The sequence below is a fragment of the Emydura macquarii genome, unplaced genomic scaffold, assembly GCF_026122565.2.
Source record: "Emydura macquarii macquarii isolate MOO-44397 ecotype Brisbane River unplaced genomic scaffold, CSIRO-AGI_Emac_v2 contig_2207, whole genome shotgun sequence".
In the NCBI taxonomy this organism is placed as follows: Eukaryota; Metazoa; Chordata; order Testudines; family Chelidae; genus Emydura; species Emydura macquarii.
Window position 1 is genome coordinate 3,753,753 of NW_027132344.1, and position 20,690 is coordinate 3,774,442.

At 40.8% G+C, this 20,690-nt stretch overlaps 2 protein-coding genes across 3 annotated transcripts; one reads left to right on the forward strand and one right to left on the reverse strand.

Annotated features, from left to right (window-relative positions):
* Nucleotides 1-292: 292 nt before the first annotated feature.
* Nucleotides 293-4,108, reverse strand: MITD1 (microtubule interacting and trafficking domain containing 1). 2 transcript variants are annotated; one of them, XM_067560006.1, is made up of 7 exons: nucleotides 3,814-4,108; nucleotides 2,200-2,301; nucleotides 1,916-2,052; nucleotides 1,748-1,834; nucleotides 983-1,098; nucleotides 578-638; nucleotides 293-503 (listed from the first exon to the last, which is right to left on the reverse strand). In XM_067560006.1, exons 1-7 carry the CDS (start codon nucleotides 3,965-3,967, stop codon nucleotides 408-410), a joined length of 753 nt encoding a protein of 250 aa, XP_067416107.1. In that variant the 5' UTR covers nucleotides 3,968-4,108; the 3' UTR covers nucleotides 293-407. The 2 variants fall into 2 exon arrangements, with proteins under 2 accessions (XP_067416107.1, XP_067416108.1); XM_067560007.1 differs by lacking the exon at nucleotides 1,748-1,834 and having other exon boundaries at nucleotides 3,814-4,106.
* Nucleotides 4,109-4,217: 109 nt separating this feature from the next.
* Nucleotides 4,218-7,544, forward strand: MRPL30 (mitochondrial ribosomal protein L30). Its single transcript, XM_067560008.1, has 5 exons — nucleotides 4,218-4,369; nucleotides 5,026-5,109; nucleotides 5,754-5,900; nucleotides 6,588-6,661; nucleotides 6,746-7,544. The coding sequence occupies exons 1-5, from the start codon at nucleotides 4,319-4,321 to the stop codon at nucleotides 6,876-6,878; spliced, it is 489 nt and encodes a 162-aa protein (XP_067416109.1). The 5' UTR covers nucleotides 4,218-4,318; the 3' UTR covers nucleotides 6,879-7,544.
* The last annotated feature ends 13,146 nt before the right edge of the window (nucleotides 7,545-20,690 follow it).

Below are 20,690 nucleotides of genomic sequence, written 5' to 3' on the forward strand. Positions count from 1 at the left end.
ACAATTGGCCTTAATTATCTAGTTAAGCAGCAATATAATGTTTTCCTTAATTTTTTTTAAGCATAATAGTTAAGACGGTTGGCTATCTTAATATCTATATATTTGGATTTTTCTGTGTTGGATCAAAAGTATTTAAGTTTGTGGAGTGTGTACAATTCACAGAAACTTAACTAGTCTCCTAAGCACTTGTGAACTTTCAGCATGGCTAATTCATGATATTTGATACCTTGCTTTCAAGTGTTAGAATTTCCAAGCTAAAGAGGGTATCAAGTAAAAAAAACTGCAAGTAATCAAAAATATAAAAAATAGTTTATTCCATAAAAATGTACACTACATGTAATAGAGAGAAATTAAAAGCAGGCATTTTAAGCTTGTAAGTGTAGTAATTAAATAATAGAAATATTTGGTCATGTTTTCTTTGTGTGTTTAGTATGAAAGACATCCACTGTTGTTTCATAACATGGTCTCAAATCAAAGTCACAGTATCCAAGGCAAAAACGACCCTACAGAAAGGAATACAATTTTAGAATAAGCCACTTTGTAGTTCTAATTCATTCAAAGGTAAAGAAACACCTACCTGTGGTTTCTTAAAATAATCAAGTCCCCTTCCAATCTTAATCATCCATCCATTGTTGAATCTATTTAAAGAATTTACAATGTTATTCCATCTTCACAAGTTTACAAACTGTAGGTACATTTAACACCATTAGGGTAAAACCCATTAATCATATCTACAAGTTATGCAAATTCCTCCTACCATTTTAATCACAATTACTTCTTAGAGTGAATTCCAACTGTATAATACAAAAATGTCTTGATTTAAAAGCTAGAGTGTACAATATTGAATATTGAACATAGTATAAAACTATGAAGAATCTACTTTATTGGATAAAGTAATTGCCTTCTGCTTTGAATGATATCTGTAACCATGGTTAGATAATTTGTCAGGATTGAATAATATGGAATTAACTGTATCACCAACCTTATTTCTCGATCATGAATTGAAGATGAAAATGAGACATTTAGTGTTACTCCATAGTTCTTTAGTGAGTGCTTTATCTCTTCTAGGCTACTGTTCTGCTGACTCTTTCCACTGTTCTATTAAGAGTAAAGGTTGTTTTTTCACCATGTACATTTCAACTTTGTCCATTTATCTTCTTTAATTCATTAACACTACTTTGTTCTTATACTTTTTATCCAAATCTCAAAATGCTTTATGAAGGCAGATGGGATGACTGAGGCACAGTGAGTGCCGTGGCCAAGATCACATAGCAAACCAATGACAGATTATGGATAAGGATTCAGTTCTCTCTCCTGATTTCATGCTCTAACCAACTAGATGCACTGCCTCCCCAGTACACTAGATAATCTATTCAGACTAAGATTTGGTCTAGAAGGAGTACAATGACAATGAGAGGGTTTATATTTATAATAAAGGCTTGGATACTTTTTTATATGTATGGGTTATGACAAAGAGTTTCCCTGCAAAAATTTTTTAAATGGTGTTTCTTACAATAGACAGTCAAATAGGACAATATAAATATCTTTCTTCCAGGGTTACTTCCATTTAGGATTCCATATAAACAGAATTGATTAGTTAGCAAAATATTTTGAATTAGACTATTCACTGTTTATGTTAAAGCCTTTTGGCCTGCTTGCATCCCCTGTTGAAGGGGAGAGAGCCTCACTCTGACAAATATTGGTACATATGAATAATAGATCTCATACAAGAAGTCTAGATACTTACTTCATCATAGGAAGTGAGGAGGTGGATAGTTTTCACTTTACAGGGCCCCTTAACAAGCATCTCACAGAATCGTAAGAAGTTGTACAACTGTAAGAGTTAGTTTGATTATTTAATAACTTTGAGAAAAATTATCGTTTTATACATAGGCTACGTTCAAGATCCACTTGCCTGGTGAACATGCCTAATGTATGGATCCTCTACCCAAACTTCTGTAACAGTCTCATTAAGGTAGTCTTGGAAAACTTTCTCATAGCTGAAACCAGTTGCATTCTCTTCAATTTTAATTTGCTGGTGGTATTTACCATCTAAAAAAGATTCATCCTTCACTAAACAAGCAAGTGCAATCATACATATGTATTACATAAATCTTATGTAACTGTATCATAACTTCAAATGTACAAGTGCATTATTTCATGAACGTTTTAAAAAAATGTTACAGTACAACTTCCTACCTTCTCTCTCTTTTGCAATATGTTTTTTAATTGCTTCAGCTCTCTCCATGTAGTCAGATATTTTTTGTCTGTAATGAGCTTTTTTTGTTTCATCCTTTGTAGCTGTGAATCAAAAATATTCAAATTTAGATTATCTCAAAAAAAGGAGGACAGCTATGTCTGGTAATTAATCCTCTCTATTCCCAAGGATAAAAGGTTCTCTGATTTTTTTTCATTCAGCCGTCTACAGGAAAGGAAAGAAATCCTTTGCTAGACCTACATCATTGCCCAAAACCCAGTCCCTTTATTGTCTGGTTCTCAATATTTTTCATTGTGTGTACTTAGGCTTGGCAGAATTTGATTTTTTTAAAATAATTTTGACTGATAATATCAATGTCTATTTTAAGCACTTTTAAAATTTATCAATTTAATAATGTTCACAGTTGCAGAAAATTACGGTGGGGTGGTCAGACAGTAATTATTTAATGACAGTAAGTGTTGACATTCAACAAGTTAATAATTTTTAATGGTCAAAACACAAATTGTCAACATTACATGTCAAAATATACAAATAAAATATCCTTAAACTCTAATATTAAAGTTTTCAGGCAATTATTTTTACATTATCCATCTGTAAATTTTTCATTGTCCATGGAAATACTTTGTCAGTACACAAATATTTTGTGTTTATGGTGAAATCAACCTTTACAAATATTTACCAATAAAAATCTAAACCTTAGAAGCTGCTGGGGTGTGTGTGTGTGTGTGTGTGTGTGTGTGTGTTAACAGCTGTTATAAAAACAAGTTTTGTTTTTTTTTTTAAAGTAAGAGGGGGCCACTCAAACACAGCAGCCAACCAGCCTTTTGATTTTACTAAGTTTCCAAGAATGTTCTGATTTTCTTAAGGCTCGTCTACACTTAAAATGCTGCAGTAGCACTTCAGTGAAGATGTTACCTAGGCTGATAGGAGGGGTTTTCTTGGGGGCAGGCAACCTCTCATGGACCTAGTGCTGTCTACATCAGGGGTTAGGTTGGTTTAACTGCATTGTTCAGGGGCTGTGGACTTTTCACACCACTGAGTGATTTAAGCCAACTTAATTTTCTAGTTCCAGAGGGGTAGCCATGTTAGTTTGTATACAGCAAAAACGAGAGTTCTGTAGCATTTTAAAGACTAACACATTTAATTTCTATACGCATAAGCTTTCATGGGCTGTAACCCACTTTGTCACATGTAAGGAATAAAAAACACAAGGCACATTATATATGTATATATATATCCATCCAAGGGAAGTAACAACAATGGGGGAGGTGGATGAAAGCAAGGTCCATTCAGTAGAGTACTAGAGGCCTATTCTCAACCATTGATTAGGAGGTGAGAATGTGTGATCAGAGGCAATTACTGCTTGAAATGAGATAACCATTACAAGTCCCCATTTAGACCAAATTTGATTGTGTCAAGTTTGTAGATTTCGCTGCTGCTCCCTCCTGACGTTTGCTGGCGGCGGAGTGAGCCGGGCAGGCAGCCGGCGGGGGGGAGAGCGTCGAAGGAGGGGTGGGCTCAAGCGCTGGAGGGGAGACAGAAGCCACCCCGCAGAGCCCGGGAGGGGCAGGAGGGAGAGTCTAGCCAGTCGGTACCTTTCAGCACCCGCAGCATCAGGTCGATCCCTTCCTGGTAACACACCAGCGCCTCCTGGAAGCGGGATGCTGAGTCCAACTCCACCGCCCGCTTCAGCGCCGCCACCGCCGGGGGCTCCAGCGCGGTCACCGCGCCCGGCCCGGCCTGGGACATGGGGGCGGCGCGCGGCTAGCATCGAACGAACCCCCGCCTGGGCCTGGGCCAAGTCTGCGCGCGCTAGCAACCCTCGCACCACCCGGAGCCAGGCCGGGTCATGTGTGTGAGCTGAGGAGGTCACGTGATTTTTAGGCGCCGGAAGAACTCGAAGCGGCGGCCGGTGTCGCGCTTTATTCCCTCCCCCCGCGCCCGAAGTAGCCTCGGCACCAAAGTGCGGCGGCTCCCGGCCCCCGGCCCCGCGTGCTGAGTTGATGCTCGGCTTCCGGCGCCGGAAAGAACGAGCGAGCGAGCGAGTGAGCGAACGAACGAACGAACGAACAGCTGCGCGAACATTCCGTCGGGACCGGGATGGCGGCGGCGCTGGGCTGCGTCGCTACTAGACGTTCGGTCGCCTGGCGCGTGAGTGGAGCCGGGGTTTCCCCTGTGCCCGGCCGTCGCTCGTTCTTCCCTGCCCGCCCCGCCCCGCCCCGCTCGCAAGGGGAGGAAAGGGCGGCCTGAGAGCCGCCGGCCGCGGCTCGGTCCCGCAACCCTCCTCCTGCCCCGGCTGCTGCGCTCGTCTTGGTCCACTGGTGCCAGGGCAGCCAGGCTGGGGCGCTCCTCGCTCCGAGCCATCCTGGGCCACGCTCGGGCGGGCTGCAGCCCGATCCGCTGCGACCGCCCCAGGGATGAGCTGCGCTGCCTGGTCGCTCTCTAAGTGCACGTCCCGACTCAGCGAGGTTTTCCTCTTTTGAAGGGCCAGACACACACCCGCCCTTCTGCAGCTTCGGCCCTAGTGAAACCAGGGGTTGTGTCCCCTCGTTTCACTGGACCACAAGGAGCAGAAGCACAGGCTTTGAAAGGATTCAGAAGCGTTTGGTTCCCTTGAACAAGGATGTGCTAAAGTTCTTGGCATCGGAGCACCCGCTGATGTGAGGGGTGCAGAGTATTGTATCAGTTATTCTGATTCCACAGTGGGACCCTGATCCTAATTCAGTCATTACACAGTGTTATGCACAATACAAACAATAATTTTCTCCTTGAATAAACTTGACGAATCACGCCATAATTTTTTTTAGACTCTGGCAAAAAGCAGCGTGGAGTCACTGACTTGGACGGGATGGATTCGCCATAAATTTACTAAGCCAAGAATTCCAGCTTCAGTAAGCACAATATTTAAGGATTTGAAAGCATGTTTTGGGTTTGTTTATACCATAATTTTTTTTAGTAACACTAATTTGTAGTAGTACTTAGCAATACCATTGTTAAACCAGAGAGGTATGCACTCAGATTTTTGTGGGGGAAAAATAGTATCTTATTGTAGCTAATTTTAGTTCTGAAACAGGGCATTCTTGCATAATAAGCCTGTCACAATCATCTTTCAAATTTGGGTCCTGGTCCTATAACTGGATGTGTCCGGGAGGACCTCTGCTCCTATGCAAAGGCAATTGAAGTGTCTATGGTTGCAGAATCATGCACCTGAAGAGTAGGCTATATATGATTGGAGGATCATGATCCCAAATTGATTGTATCCTTCTGCAAACAGTGATGAGGAAACACTTGAAATAATTTTAGATTATTTGGAGATTAGCTTTGTACTACTATGGTCATATGTTGCTGCTTGGCCTTCTGAAAGGGAAGCTTATTAGACATGTCGGGGCTTTTGCCACATTTACTTTCCAGTGAAAAACCAAAATACATTTTAAGGGAATATTTTTATTGCAACAGATTGTTAGATTCAGTAACTGTTGAAATGTTTAAAAATAAACAAACAAAAACATGCTTTTTGTGAACTACTTATTTGCAGGTATTTCAGCCACGGCCTTCAGATCATGAAAAATATGGAGGTGATCCTCAGCAACCTCACAAACTGCATCTTATCACTAGAATCAAAAGTGGAATAGGCCGTCCATACTGGGAAAAGAAGATAATACATGATCTAGGACTGGATAAAGTATACTTTCTAAATTACTTTATTTCATGTTTATCATGCACATTAGTAAAGTAATTACCCTAGAAATTTAGGGCAAAATTCTTCTCTCAGATCTTCACTATAATGCAGTGCTTTCATATTTTTGTCCTGTGGGTCCCTGATTCTGTAAACATTTTTATGCATGTGCTTAACTTTACTGCAATGAAAAATCCCATTGAAATCAAAAGGACTACTTACAATAGTAAAGTTGAGCAAATAGGAAGGCATTTGCATGATAGGAACCTAGATGTATGGATCGCCCATGGATGTTAATATGAAATATGCATTTGTAAGGAAAACAGAACACCAGTACTGAAACTGCTATGCATAGCTGAGAAGAACTTTGTCCACTAGCTTTTAATAAAGCTGTTAAAATACAAATATATTTATGAATGCTCATTAGTTCACTCTTATTTGTGGGATCATTTTGAGTACTTGTGAGTATTTGGACCTGGTATATTAATGAAGATGTTAGTGAATCCCAAAAGTTGAATGAATTTTAGCACAAACTTATTCTCAATAAGTTGTTAATTTCCCAAAGTAGTTTAATTTTGTGTACACATCTTCTTTTATTGATATGTGAATGCTTCAGTTTTATGCCTCAGTTCCTAAAGACATAAATTGCTTTATTAAAGTGAGTTTGTAACATTTATTCTGCATTATTTGTAGGCACATCAGCCCAGAGTGCACAAAAATATCCCATCTGTGAATGATAGACTGAAAGTCATTAAGCATCTGATAAGGTTTGTTTACTGTTCCTTAAACTAGCAACAATTAAAATAACTTGTTGCCATAGTTATGATTTAAACAAATTCTCTTATTTGTAGAATACAGCCCCTGAAACTACCTCATGGAATTCCAACAGAAGAGGAAATGTCAGATACCTTACTTAAAAGCACAGGAGAATTAGTAATTCGGCGACATCTGAAACCGGTGGAACAAAAAGCAATTAAGTCATAATATGCATTGACTATTCTCACTTTTATAAAATAAATATTTAACGCTTAAATTGGAGTTGTATGTATTAAGGAATGATTAAAATGGAACCCAGTCTGTCCATGAGTAGTACAGCTTACTGTCTCATTATAAAAGTTTTGAGATAAGGCCTTGAAACAACAGCTCTTTAGCTAAACACGGACTAGGACATTTAATAAAATTAGAAATGAGAAAAGACCTCTTACCCCTATCAGGAAGTCAAACTGAACCTGATCCCTAGTTCAGAGAGGTTTTTTGAATGAACCCGAACTGAAAACCTCAGTTGCATTGAACCCAAACTTGAGCCGAACCCAAAAAACAGTAACTGGTTCAAAATAACAGGTTCAGTAATGAGGCCCTGAGGAAGCATCTCCCTCTTCTCCAATCCTAGAGAGAGGGGGGCAGAGACTATCTTCCCAGGAAGACACTGGAGGAGATAAGATGAGAGAGAGGGTAGATTCTGAGACTCTAGTTCTGTCTGTTTTGCCTAAATAAGACTGCCCATGGAAGGGAACTACAACTCCAAGAACACCTCCCTCCCCTCTCCGTTTCCTACCTCCTGCTGAGTGCTTGTGTCTGCTATGCAAGTCAGGATAGAAAGGGCATTTTCTGGGTTGAAATTTATTTTGTCACCTCAAGGGTCAGATATGACTGACAGAGTTCTGGAGGATGTTGTACTAGTGTATGCAAATAACTTGTTTAAAAAATTTTCTACAGTGAAAAAAATATAATCTTTTGCTAGGAGTTACAATGCAAGCATAACCGTGAGTGACATTAATGTGCAGGAAATGTATCTGCTCTGGTTCAGACAGGTTCAAGGTGGTTGAACTGGTTACTGAATCATCATTCTAAGTTAGTGTCTGAACCAGAACTGAGGAAATATTGAGGTTGCCACCATCTGGGTTTTAACCAGACAGTCCTGTGTCCGGGTGCCATTTAGGATTGCCAGATGCCTGATTTTTGACTGGAAAGTCTGGTCCAAAAGGGGACCTGGCAACCCTAAATGGCACCCGAACCAAAAGTCTGGTTGCTGTGGGCAGGATGAGGATGACCCACGCCAGCCCCTGCTCAGCCAGGGCTGCCTCCTATCTGCAGGCAGGTTCCATGTGACAATTCAGAGAGCAAGGGGGTGGGGTGGGGAGATGGTGAGAGGATTGAGCAAGCAATGGGGGTGGGACCTTGGAAGAGAGGTGAAGTGGGGGTGGGGCTTTGAGAGTCCTCTTACCAGCAATTAGAAAAGTGGCAACCCTAAGAACTGAATCAAAATTTTTAATGATCTGACTCCCTGGTTCCCATCTTGCACGGTGTTATGTCTCTAAATTGTGGTTGGTGTGCATTTCTTGCTTCCAAGTGACCAGTAACTGTATCACAAGATCAGTATTGCTACCTTTGAGGAGGCTAATGCTTGCCAGTCTTTAAGTGCTGTTTTACTGGATTCTAGGCTTTGGGGACTGTCTTTTTTTCCCCCTCTCTCTGTGTTTCTACAGCACCTAGCACAATGAAATCTTTGTCCATGACTGGGGCTCCTAGGTGCTACAATAATATAAACAGTAATTTGGAGGCCCTGAAGCATACACGTTGGCCATGATCAGATTATCATAGATTATAGACTTGCGTATGGTAACATCTTTCAGTGAAAGATCTTAAAATGCATTACCACTGCAAATACATAAGGAATTCTTTCTCTCATTACTGACATGTAGCTATCACAAACACTTCATAGTACTTCAGCACAAGAAAGAATATTTTATCAAATAAAAAGCAAATGAGGAGTCCGTTTGGTAGTTCTGAGGCAAAAAGTGTTCAAAATAGCACACCACCATTTCTGTGTGTTGACTTACCAGGTTAGATCCATTCATCGCTTGTTGCAGGGCAAGAGTATGGAAAATATGGCTCTTGGCTGTTTTAACTAGTACTTTACTATTTCTGATTAAGGCTCAGCTGTAAGGGAGTTTACTGTGTTATAAGCAGTTGGTATATTTGTTAGAAAAAGAAACAATAATAGCTACTTTTCTTCAAAAAGCTCAAATATGAAGTAACTTTTAAAACTGTGTACATTTTTGTAAAACTGTGTGTACATTCTTGTAAATCTTTCCATAACCATCATCTGCCAGCTCATGATATGAATGATAATAAATAATACATATTCTGAGTAAGAATTTGAACATGTTTTACAGATTTAAAAACTGCTAACTGAATCATTAAAAGTGCACACACTTCAGTTTCCTCTCATACCAAAGGTGTGTGTATGTAACTTAGTGTGCTGTTCCTCAGGGGACACTGCCCTTTGTATAAGCATTTTCAGAATGCTGCATAGACATCGGCTCAGATTTTCAAAGGGATTCAAGTGTTGCAGTGCTGAGAGTTGCAGTGCCTAACTTTTAGGTACTTAGAAAATCATTGGAATTCACAAAGCCTGAGTTAGGCTCCCTATCCAATGAACAGGGAGAGAGAGGTGCCTGAGAAGGGGATCCACAAAAGCCAGCATGCCAGGCCAGGAGCTGCCTAAGCCACCCAATGGGAGATCGTCTTCCTAAGCCCCATCCCTCAGAGTTAGGTGTGTTAAGCCTGCTCCTCACTACAAAGTTAGGATGATGTAAGTTGCCTATTTGTGCATATGTCTACGCACAAATTTATCTACTGCCAACAAGCACCTCCTTACAGCAGCATAGTAAAATGACCTCCCTGAATGGTGTGGAGCTGTGGTTGACCTCCTGAGGTTGACACTGTAAATGTAGATGCTAAGTGACTCTGTTGATCCTAACAGTCCTCCAGCAGCTGTCTCACAATACCCAATTTTCTGTGACAGTGACAGCTCTGGTCACAATTACAAACTCTTCTTCCTAGGCATCCAGAGACTGGAAGCTGTCACTCCCACTTTTAAAGCCCCCAGTGTGTGTTTTTAAATGCCTTTTTGTGATTGCTCACCTGGGCAAACACAGCAGCTTATCTTTTTTGTGTAACTTCCAACCAACCACAGTGGCTCCATGCAGTAAATATACTACAGCCTGAAGTAGGCAGCACGTATTGGATCTCCTGGGGCCATGAGGAGAAGAGGCTGTGCAAGCACAGCTATGGACCAGCAATAGAAAGATGGACATCTAGGAAACAATTTTATGGGGGATGCTGGCAAAGGGTACAACAGAGCAGCAACTGTGCCGCATGAAGTGAAGCAGCTTCACCAGGGGTAACATGATTTCAGGAAGGCCAACAATAGATCAGGTGTTAAGTCACAGTCCTGCCACTTTTACAATGAGCTGCATGCCATACTTGGTAGAGACCTCACCATCATCCCTCAGACCACTGCAAGTCTGCAAATACAGGACAAACATGCATCCTATATTTGCAGCACTCATGAGAATAATGCAGGGGTCTGCATGCTCCGTGCTTCTGTCAAAGATAGACACCAAAAAATACCATGTGGGTTTGAGGGATTTTAAAAAGGTGTGGAAAATTATGGGATATGAATGGCATGAAGAAAACTGCATGCTGGGAACTTGACCCAGAGATCCCTAGGTAAGTCATTTCTATCCCACAACACATTGTGAAAAGTTCCCAAAAGGCATTTTGCCAGATGGTGGTATGTAGCACACTGGGGTGCCTACCCACCATGCATTGGACTTTGCATCAAAACAAGAATTCCTGGCAAGTACATGCAGCACAGACACAAGCAGCCACATATGCAAGTGCCTGGGTGATATACAAACTTCAGCAGCTGTACACTAGCATAACTTGTGTAGATATGGTCTGAGTCTGGGATACAAGGAAGCATCTGTCTGTGCTTGCAATGTACAGCTGGGAATGCCTTTCCTGGAGTCAGGCACCTTAGATGCCTAAGATGTTGCTTGAGAGAACAAGTTAGGCACCTGCCTGACTCCCACAAAAATGGGTGTGGGGGCAGGGGTGGACTATTAGAGGAGGAGGAGGCAGCAGCAGCACCTGCCATCACTTTCCTTTGTCCTAGTGCTAGTGTGCTCACCCAGAATGTGGGAAACTGGTTCAATTCTCCCCTCTACTGGATGAGGAGAAGAGACTTGAACAGGATTTTCCAACCTTAGGTAAGTGTCATAACCATGAGACTATAGAGTCATTCTCTCTCTGAGCCCATTAATATTTAATACAACCTAGAATGGCTACAACAAGAGATCCACATCAGAATATTCCATGATGGTTTAGGTGTTCACTTGAGAGGTGAGAAACTCCTGTTCAAATCCCTTTTCTCCATTAGGCAGAGGGAGGAATTGAACTGAGGCTTCTCTCAGCCCAGCTGAGTACCCCAACCACTGGGATCAAGGTCATAAGGGAGTTGCTGGCCAATTATTATGGCAGGTTTGTAAAGTTGTTTAGTGACATTGTAGCCCCTATAACAGACCTTACCAAAAAAGGAAATCCGGATGACGTAAAGTGGACTGAAGCCTTTGAACAAGGTTTCCAAAGAATAAAAGAAGCCTTATCTAAAGAGCCTGTATTAGCCAGCTCTGATTTTGAAAAAACATTCTTTCTGTGCACAGATGCTTCTAATATTGGGTTAGGAGCTGTACTCATGCAGGACGGGGAAGGAGGCAAAAGGCACCCCATTGCATATTTGAGCAAAAAACTAACACCCACTGAACAACTCTATGCTACTATAGAGAAAGAATGCTATGCAATTGTCTGGGCTGTAAAGCAACTTAAACCCTATTTGTATAATAGGCAGTTTACTGTGTTCAGTGATCATGCGCCATTGGTATGGTTACACAAAGCCAAAGGAACCAATTCTAGGGTACTCGTTTGGCCTTACAGGAATTTGATATGAACATAGTTCATATCAAGGGCAAAGAGAATCTTGTAGCTGATGCATTGTCAAGACTGGGGGCCCTTGAGATATATTCAGGAGCTCTAATTACTCCCTCCTACACCAATCTCCTGTTGGAGGTGTGACGCTAGGCCCGAAAAAGCCAAGCAACTTTGCAAGTTGCATGGCCCAACTCTGACCTTTCAAATTATATTATAGGAAAATACAGCAGTAGTGAGGATCATTCCTTATAAGTAGACTAGAGCTTTGATATGCAAGTGTATTGTTGGTAGTTGTTTATGTATCTCTTATTAGAGGTTAGCAATGTAGATAAACTGCTTTTCTGTCTATCACTGTTCTATTGATTGAGAGCTCAAAAGGAACATATGAACATTTAGATGGAAATTTGAATGTAACAATACTATTGTTTGTATTTCTCTTTGAAGTTTAAGTAGTAAATACCTGTAAATAGTTGTAAATGGCCAATTACCTTGTGCTAATGTAACTAGTTACCTGTATGCACAGGAAATAGGAAATGCTACTTCAGAGTCCCAAGTAATCATCTATTGATTGTTCAAGGAGGCACCTACTGTCAAGAAAATATCAGTCAGCCTGCATGGATCTATGAAAGACTCCAGTGCACTGATCCTTTTTATCTCAAATCTGTCCAAGCTTATCAGGGAAAGTTTGGATCACAAGACTGAGATCCCAGTACCAGCCTGGAATCACCCTGCTAATTCTCATGGGAGAATTTGAACAAACTCTGCACATGAACTATTTAGTCTTCATTTCTCTGGACTGGATTACTAACAAAGAAGCTCTAAACAAGGACTGGTGACCTCCAAGGTGTTTGGGTAATTTCAGAAACTTTGCAATTTAAGAACTTTGCAATTCAGTTATCATCTCTACTTTGAAACTGACCTAAGAGCTTTATTTTCATCTGTGTATATATATATACTGACCTTTTAACCATTACTCTCTTTCCATTTTTAAATAAATATTAGTTTAGTTAATAAGCATGTATTTAGGTAAGATCTGAACTATTCACTGACCTGTTTGGTAATGTGTCCGATTCTTTGGGATTGGTAGAACTTTTTTACATATAATGGATAAAGATTTTCAGTAATCCCCATTATATTTGACTTGGCTGTCTGGGTGCTAGCCAAAGGTCTGGATAGTTTTAAGGGAACTGTGTTTTGTCTATTGACTGACCAGTGAGGTCATCAGAATCTTTTTGTTGCTGGCTTGATATATCTTACGGAAGAAAAACCACCAGTATTTAGGGCTTTGCCTGCCCCATTCTTTGCCGTTTGACCTGTTTAAGCTATCTCAGCATGGCTGCCCTGGAGGCCAATGTCACAGGTGTAAAAGGGGGAACAGCAGAGTCACCGTCAGCGTGTTTCAGATGGAGCTTCGCTGACTCGGTGGCAAGCAACCCTGACACCTGCAGGGCCCTGGGCTGGGACTCAGTGGAGCAGGATGGGCCTGAGTCCCCCCTAACCTGGGCACCGTGCCCCTGCAGGCACCACCTCACTACCCCAATGGGCCCTGAGGCCACACTGCCCCGACAAAGGGGGCTACCTCACTGACTCCGGCCATTGGGCCACACTGTCCCGAGAAGGAGGCTGCTTCATTGACTCTGGCCGTTGGGTCACGCTGCCCCGACAAAGGGGGCTATCTCACTAATTCCAGCCATTAGGCTGCACTGCCCTAGAAAGGAGGCCACATTCCTGACCCTGGCCATTAAGCTGCACTACTAGGATGAAGGAGCCCTGCTGCATCCCGGAGGCGAACCCAGCAGAGCAGGGGTAAGCCAGTGGTCTTTTTCCCACCTTCCCCACATACTTGAGCCGCTGCCTGTGACAGAGCGTATCAGCCCCACAACATAGGGGTTTGGTTGGATTCAGGTATCAGGACTTGTCACTTCTCCACTGTCTCATCTCCTCTTTGGCCTGGCGTCAGTTGTTCTTCAGTTCTTGCACATGTATCAAATTCTCATCAAAATTAAATTTATGGCTCTTGGTCTTAGCCCTCAGAATCTCTCTGGAGTTTTAGTTTTAAAACTTTATTCATCCCTTTCAGTTCCACAAAAGTTTTAGCACTTGAATAACTCTTTCAAATGAATATAGATAGTCTATATACACATCTTTTAAGCTTTTTTTTATACCTATAGTAACTTTTAGAGAGTATTTATTGAAGATAATTTTTTAAATTATAACATCTATTGACAATCCTTCATCACTTCTTTTTTGCTCATTTTTAAGTTTGGTTAATAATATAAACACAGGCAATGCTTAATTCCCAAGTCATAGGCTTTTGATTAATTTGGCTTTAAACAGACGTTCGGCATCTTTAACGATCAAATCTGTGTGTGTAATAAGAGGCTTACAGCAAACATGAATGAAGCATAGAGTCATAATAGATCAAACAGATTACATAGATCCTTCACATGACAGCATAAAAGTTTAACAATATAGATATTTTTTAAACCAAGGTATTTTTGCCATTTAGTGATTTTACTAACAATCATAAACTACTTCATCTGTTCAGTTAGCTAAGATACAAATGCTAAGGAATGCATACTGATTTCTAAAACACCCTTTAAGCATTATTTTCATAAAATAAAGCAAACTACAACAAGAGTATTTGTGTTAATAACCCCTAAGAATGATAATATGCAAGAGTATATGCATATGTGCAGTTCTTAACTCATTGATGTTCAAGGTTAAACTTCATAGTAGCACTAACCTGATTCTGTGATTGAATCATCATTTTTATTAACAGTTAATCTTATTTGCATCAATTTTCAATGTTTCATTTCTACTCTGCTCCTACTCAAAATGATTACCATTTATGTACTGGGTGCGTCAGAAAAAAAAGAAGCTCCCTTTTTAGTGTGTTAAATATGTGATGGTTCTGCTAAGCAGGGAACTACAACTCCCTTCAGCCCTTTCCTCACCACACATCCCATTCCTCCTGGCCAGGAAAAGGTCCTGAACCAGAAAGTGGTTGGGATCTGTTTGGGAGCAGCAGTTTCATGGTTAACCAGGAACTGTGGAGTAGCTGAAGCAGCCACAGCCACACGGCAAGCGGGCAGCTGCACAGAAGTCGACAGCAGAGCGAATTCCCCAGGAACTGTATGCAGAGCTGCATGTGGAACTGACAGTGACTGCTGTATGTTACAGGTGGGTGCAGGTGCGGGTGGGATTTGTGGGGGAGCAGCAGAGGCTGGGTGGGGATCCAGGGAAGAGGGGTCCCAGTGAGAGACGCTAACTGAGCTTGGCCTGGAAATCGGCAAGTGCCTGTTTGCTTTAAATAGAGACTGGATTGGAGAGGACACCCCAGGCACTGAGTCTGAAGAGCCATGACTCTCAACTGAACTGCCCCAGAGACCCAATCAAGAATTGCTAGTGTTTTCTTTGAACTGTACATGTTTAAGCCTCTGTACCTGGGCTATCTGCAACCTCTCCCTTCCCCTGCCAGCTCTAGTAAAATTCCCATTCCCTTAGCCATGTGTCTGAGTGGTTATTGGGACCCACCGAGGCAAGTGCTTGCAAAAGGATTTACTTACACTCCCCCTGAACTCTTCCATCACCCTCCCCACTGGTCAAACCAACCTAGATGAAAAACATACCAAGAACCAAGAATATTCCAGCATGTCATCTGAAAGTTCAAGTGGTATATTTACACTGGAACAGCCCAAAGCACAAATACAGCTACCTACTGAAGAAACAAAGGCTCCACAACCTACAGGCAGTTCCCAATGTATGTTGGTCAAACTTGTCCCACTTATTGAAGTCACAAAAGATGGCTACTGGTGAACCTCTTGCAGAAAGCTTACAAAGAAGGAAAGCTTCTCACTGCTACAGCTGGCAAAACCAGAGGAGTTTGGTTTGCCAGACTGATAGCCAAAGCCAATGCTGACAAACTACATGAAAAGACTGCAAAACACCAAGTCTTTGGTCTGCATCGACATGCAGAAAGCCTTGTAAGCCAGATACTGTCAAAGCCAATTTTAGAAGTAATTAATGAGGCTGTTAAGGATGCTGGAGACACAACACAGTTCATGTGAACAAACATGGCTGTTGAATTATACTTCCTATTTAAGCAAGAGATACCACACACTACAAACTGTAAGCCAATTTTAAGAGCATTGTCACTTATTAACCCTGAAGTTGGACACTAGTTCTGAACAAGACTGGCAAATGCTCACTATCTTTCTTCAAGAAATTCAGCTGACTGGTAAGAAGCATGCGATGCAACAATGAAAGTCTCAGCAGTTGAAAAAATGAAGAAGTCTCTCACCACGTTCAAAAATATGCATACATGGCCGATGAATGCATCGATGCAAATGGGCATCACATATTAAGTCATTGCATATGTTCTCTTGATGTCAGAGATAGACCAGTAGATGCATTTCTAGATGTTCAGGTTATAGAAGACACATCAGCTGCATCTGTGACAATGCACATCTTAGAAGAGTTAAATACTTGTAAAGTGAACCCCAAACAGATGGCTGCTTGTGTATTTGATGGAGCTGCAAACTTCTTGGAAGATATGGTGGAGTATATGATTTGCTCAGAGAAAATCATCACTTAATCTCTACTATACACATTGCAGAGGCCCTCTTAACTTCAGTATCTGGAAAGATAATGGAACAAATAATTTAGCAATCAATTTGCAAACATCCAGAAGATAATAAGGTGATAACAATCAGCATGGGTTTGTCAAGAACAAATCATGTCAACCCAACTTAATCACTTTCTTTGTCAGGATAACAAACCTTATGGATGGAGGGAAGCAGTAGAAGTGGTATATCTTTACTTTAATAAGGCTTTTGATACTGTCTCGCATGGCCTTCTCGTAAACAAACTAGGGAAATACAATTTAGATGGAGCTACTAAAAGGTGGGTGCTTAACTGGTTGGAAAACCATTCCCAGAGAGTAGTTATCAGTGGTTCACAGTCAAGCTGGAAGGGCACATCAAAAGGGGCCCTGCAGGGATTGGTCCTGGGTTTGGTTCTGGTTCAATATCTTCATCAATGATTTAGATAATGGCATGGAGAACACACTTACCATGTTTGCGGATTTTACCAAGCTGGAAGGGGTTGCAAGTGCTTTGGAGGATAGGACTAGAATTCAAAATGATCTGGACAAACTGGAGAAATGGTCTGAAGTAAACAGGATGAAATTCAATAAGGACAAATGTGAGCCTCAGTGTTCACATGCGTACTACAACCAACCCAGTAACAACCACTATGGGATAAATCATGTAGGGCCATATTCTCCGTTGCACTGCTTGATGTCAACAGTGTTGTAGCAGCATATTCAGAATGTAAAACGATTTTTAGGAAGCTAGTGGAGGACTGAGATTGGTCACAATAGTAATCCTGCATTGGTGCAAATGCACCATAGTGCACATTCATAACAGCCATTGGCAGTCTGTGGCACGAGGGCTGTAGAAGGTATGTCAAGAAGAAAAGGGGGCATGGTTACCACTAGCAGCTGCACTTTTAGTTGTGAGAAGCAAATTCTCTGCTACCGACATAGCCTAGAGCAGCCCCTTGTTTGGTCCTAATCTTGTCACAAACCTGTAGCAAGTGGATGTCACACAATATTATGAGATTTTCTTTGCTGGTTGGCTTTCAGTATGTGGGATATCCCCAATGCTCTTAGACATGTTAGGGCATTCCATAGCATTGCGTATGTTTTAGACCAAAATGTGTAGCATTGTAAGGTCTGAGGCCTTGTTCTTTGGCTAAGCAGAAGCAGCCATATTAGAACACAGCAGCCATCAGCTAAGAGGCAGATAGTCACATCCTCACATTCCATCTAAATGACATCAAACAGTATTGGGCTGCTAAGAAAATCTGCACTTTTTATTGTTTTGTCTTTATGGTTCCCACTTCTCTATGGTTTATCTGAATGATTTCTGTCTGGTTCTTTGATTGTTTCTGTCTGTTGCATAACTAATTGTGCAATATTTAAATTAACTAAGGTGGTGGGGTATGATTGGTTAAAGAACTGTTTTGTAATGGGCTAGAATTGATGTTTTGTAGTACTTTAGTTTAAAATGATTGGTTAAAGCATAGCTAAGCAGGACCCAAGTTTTAACTATATAAACAGGGGTTCAAAAAGAAGTTCCTTGGAACCTAACTCCAGGACACAGTCCAAAATCAGAACTACCAGACCACAACACCCTGCCAACCACAACCATATGGTTATGCCAACCATAATCCTGACTGGCCACCAGGAGAAGTTAGTCTGCCTTATTGAGAGTGGTGAGGATTGTATGCTTAGCGTGTGTATTCTGTTTTGGTAATTATTAATAAATAGACAATAAGATTATTATTGTGTAAGGCTCTTTCACTGGTAAAAGGCCCCACAAGCTCACAGAAAAATACATCCAGAGCCCTACGAATTGGGAAAGGGTGGATAATTAAATTAACCAGGTTATACTCAGAGTCCTGCAGACTGGGAATGGGTGGCCCTGAGCCCTAGGAATTGGGTAAGGGTAGGTGCTTTTCACCTGGAACTCTATGGACTGGGAAAGAGTGGGGGTGCCTTAACCGGGTTATCCCTTAAGCCTTATGAACTGGGTAAAGATAGAGTGTGCGGGTAACAGCATAGCACAGCTGTGTTGAGAAGCTTGTTGTTAGGCCAACCTGACGTGACTGTTACACAACTAAGCTATATGCCCTTACTGATGTTTCTTCATATGTTATTCAGTTACACTAATAATTGACACAATTAAGAAAGAGGCCCTCCATATCAAACATGGGACTGTCTAGTATTTAAAATGTCATATTTCTCTTAAATACCAATATGCTGGATTAACAGCGCCACAGGAAACAGGGCTCTTCCAAACTACGTTGTGCACAAGTCATTCCTCATCATTCATGGGGCCTGAATGCCATTTACAAGCACGCACCAGATGCTTTTCAGCTTGACCAACATCAAGTACTATTTTGGCTCACTGCTATTTTGAGGCTATTTAATCTACAATGCACGGACCAAAGTAGACGATATTGGCATACACAGCTGTTATGGCTATTGTAGCAAGAGCAGGGAAATATTTTATCTTATTACATAACCCATCAAGGCAGCAGTGCAAGGAATCAATAACACATGTGCATTTCAGAGGAAAAGGCCAATAATAGCAGCCATACTACAATAGAATGTGTATGTGAATGTGTCTCTTCTGTGTGCATTCATAAAAATGGTTCCTATATTTTATTCAACTTGCATTCTACTGCGTGTTACTATAGCTTGTAGGTGACTACTGCTGTCATTACAGGATCAGACTTAGATATGCAATGTAACTTCTTTAATGGACTCAGTAGTTATCAACAATTTGGTCTAATGAATAGAGCATTGTAACCAGTCTTAATACAAATGTTGCATGGCTTCCAAAAGAAATATTTGCTTTGGCAATTGAGTCTCAGGAACCGTTAGGTTTACAACAATCCCTTTCATATTAGGTTTCCATTCTCAGAGGTGTTATTGTCAGTTTTCCTCCCTTCATTGTGGTGTCACACATGACAATATCAGCTGTTGCAGAATATGTGGTATGATCTGAAAGAGAAGCCTGAAGATACAGCTATCAGTGCATTCTCTTTAAAAATATAAATTTGTCTTATTTTTATGGAAATAAGAAATTCAAAGTAAGTGCCAATTTGTGGTTTTTCTTTTTCAGCTGCTCTTTGTTAAGTAAGTCTATATTTAAATAATATAAGAGAGGCTGCGGTAGCAGCCTATAGAAGAGGGGAAACCTATTATTAATTATTAAGTGACTGATTATTTTTAGGTAATATGCTACAATTCTAGTGTATTGTATGTAAAATCTCACAGAGTGACTTGACAGAGTGACTCAAAATATGGTGAGGTGATTTATATTGAGTTTATGTTGAGATTTGAATCATAATGTAGGGAATAATGTTAGTGTATGTTCCCTTGCACATTAATTCCTAGCTTTTTTAATGATGATCTATCTGCTTGGCAAAGTACTGAGCAATATATATTTCAACTGAATTTGCAGCATGTTTAAATATAAATACCAGAGTACTGTCACATGTTATCTTACTGAAGGTAAAAAAATTGATACTAGATAAATATCTATTTAAAGTGTGGCACATGAATGTTGTCGTATGTATTACCAAGCATGGGTCTTTCTTATGTTTTGATGCTAAGATATAGTGTATATTCCACTAAAAATAAACAATGTTTAAAAGGAATTAATGTTTGTTTGTTGTGTCCTTTATCCAATGCAACTTCTTACGTGCAAGGAAATGCCAGGTTATGGGAGACCTCTTAACTGCACTCTAATGCCTACACAGGACCCTTTCACTGACAGTGTGCCTTCACAAAAAACTAGGCAAACTACATTAATCCCCCTCACCATATAAATCAAATCTGTGATGAAAATGTGATTTTTGTATTCTCATCAATCTAGAGGTATTTTACATATGAAACCACAGAAGTGCAATGGATTTGTGCCTCTACCCAGAACAACATGACTTAGGTGCAACAGTGTTCTAGAAATACATGATGAAGAATTGGATAATAACCTAGCTGAGGAAGAAGATGTGGAGAATCAGGAAAGGCAATGCATGACAGTTCTCTGTTCTATCACTATAGTTATTTCACTGTATGGTGTTAAATGGGTAATGTAGGCAGGGGAACTATGTCCATTTCTGCACCCTCAAAAGTAACTGTATCTGGTTAATAGTTTAGAATATAAAGGCAGCTTTTATTGTATGAGATTGTGAAAAAGACAAGTGAACTGTGGCTCAATGTGCTTTTGGTTTGGAGATGGCTTTTTAAAATTACTCCTGGTTCTGAATTTCATGTAAATTCCAGAACTCATGATTATTGCTGTGTTAATGTTGTGCCTAAGATTAAATGGATATAAATAGTAACTGCGAAACACAATGGACAAAAAGCAACATTTCTGTGTTGGTTTCTACATAACAGTGACAACAGTAGTTTGCCCAGTTTGCAAGAAAATTATGTGCATGGTGTAG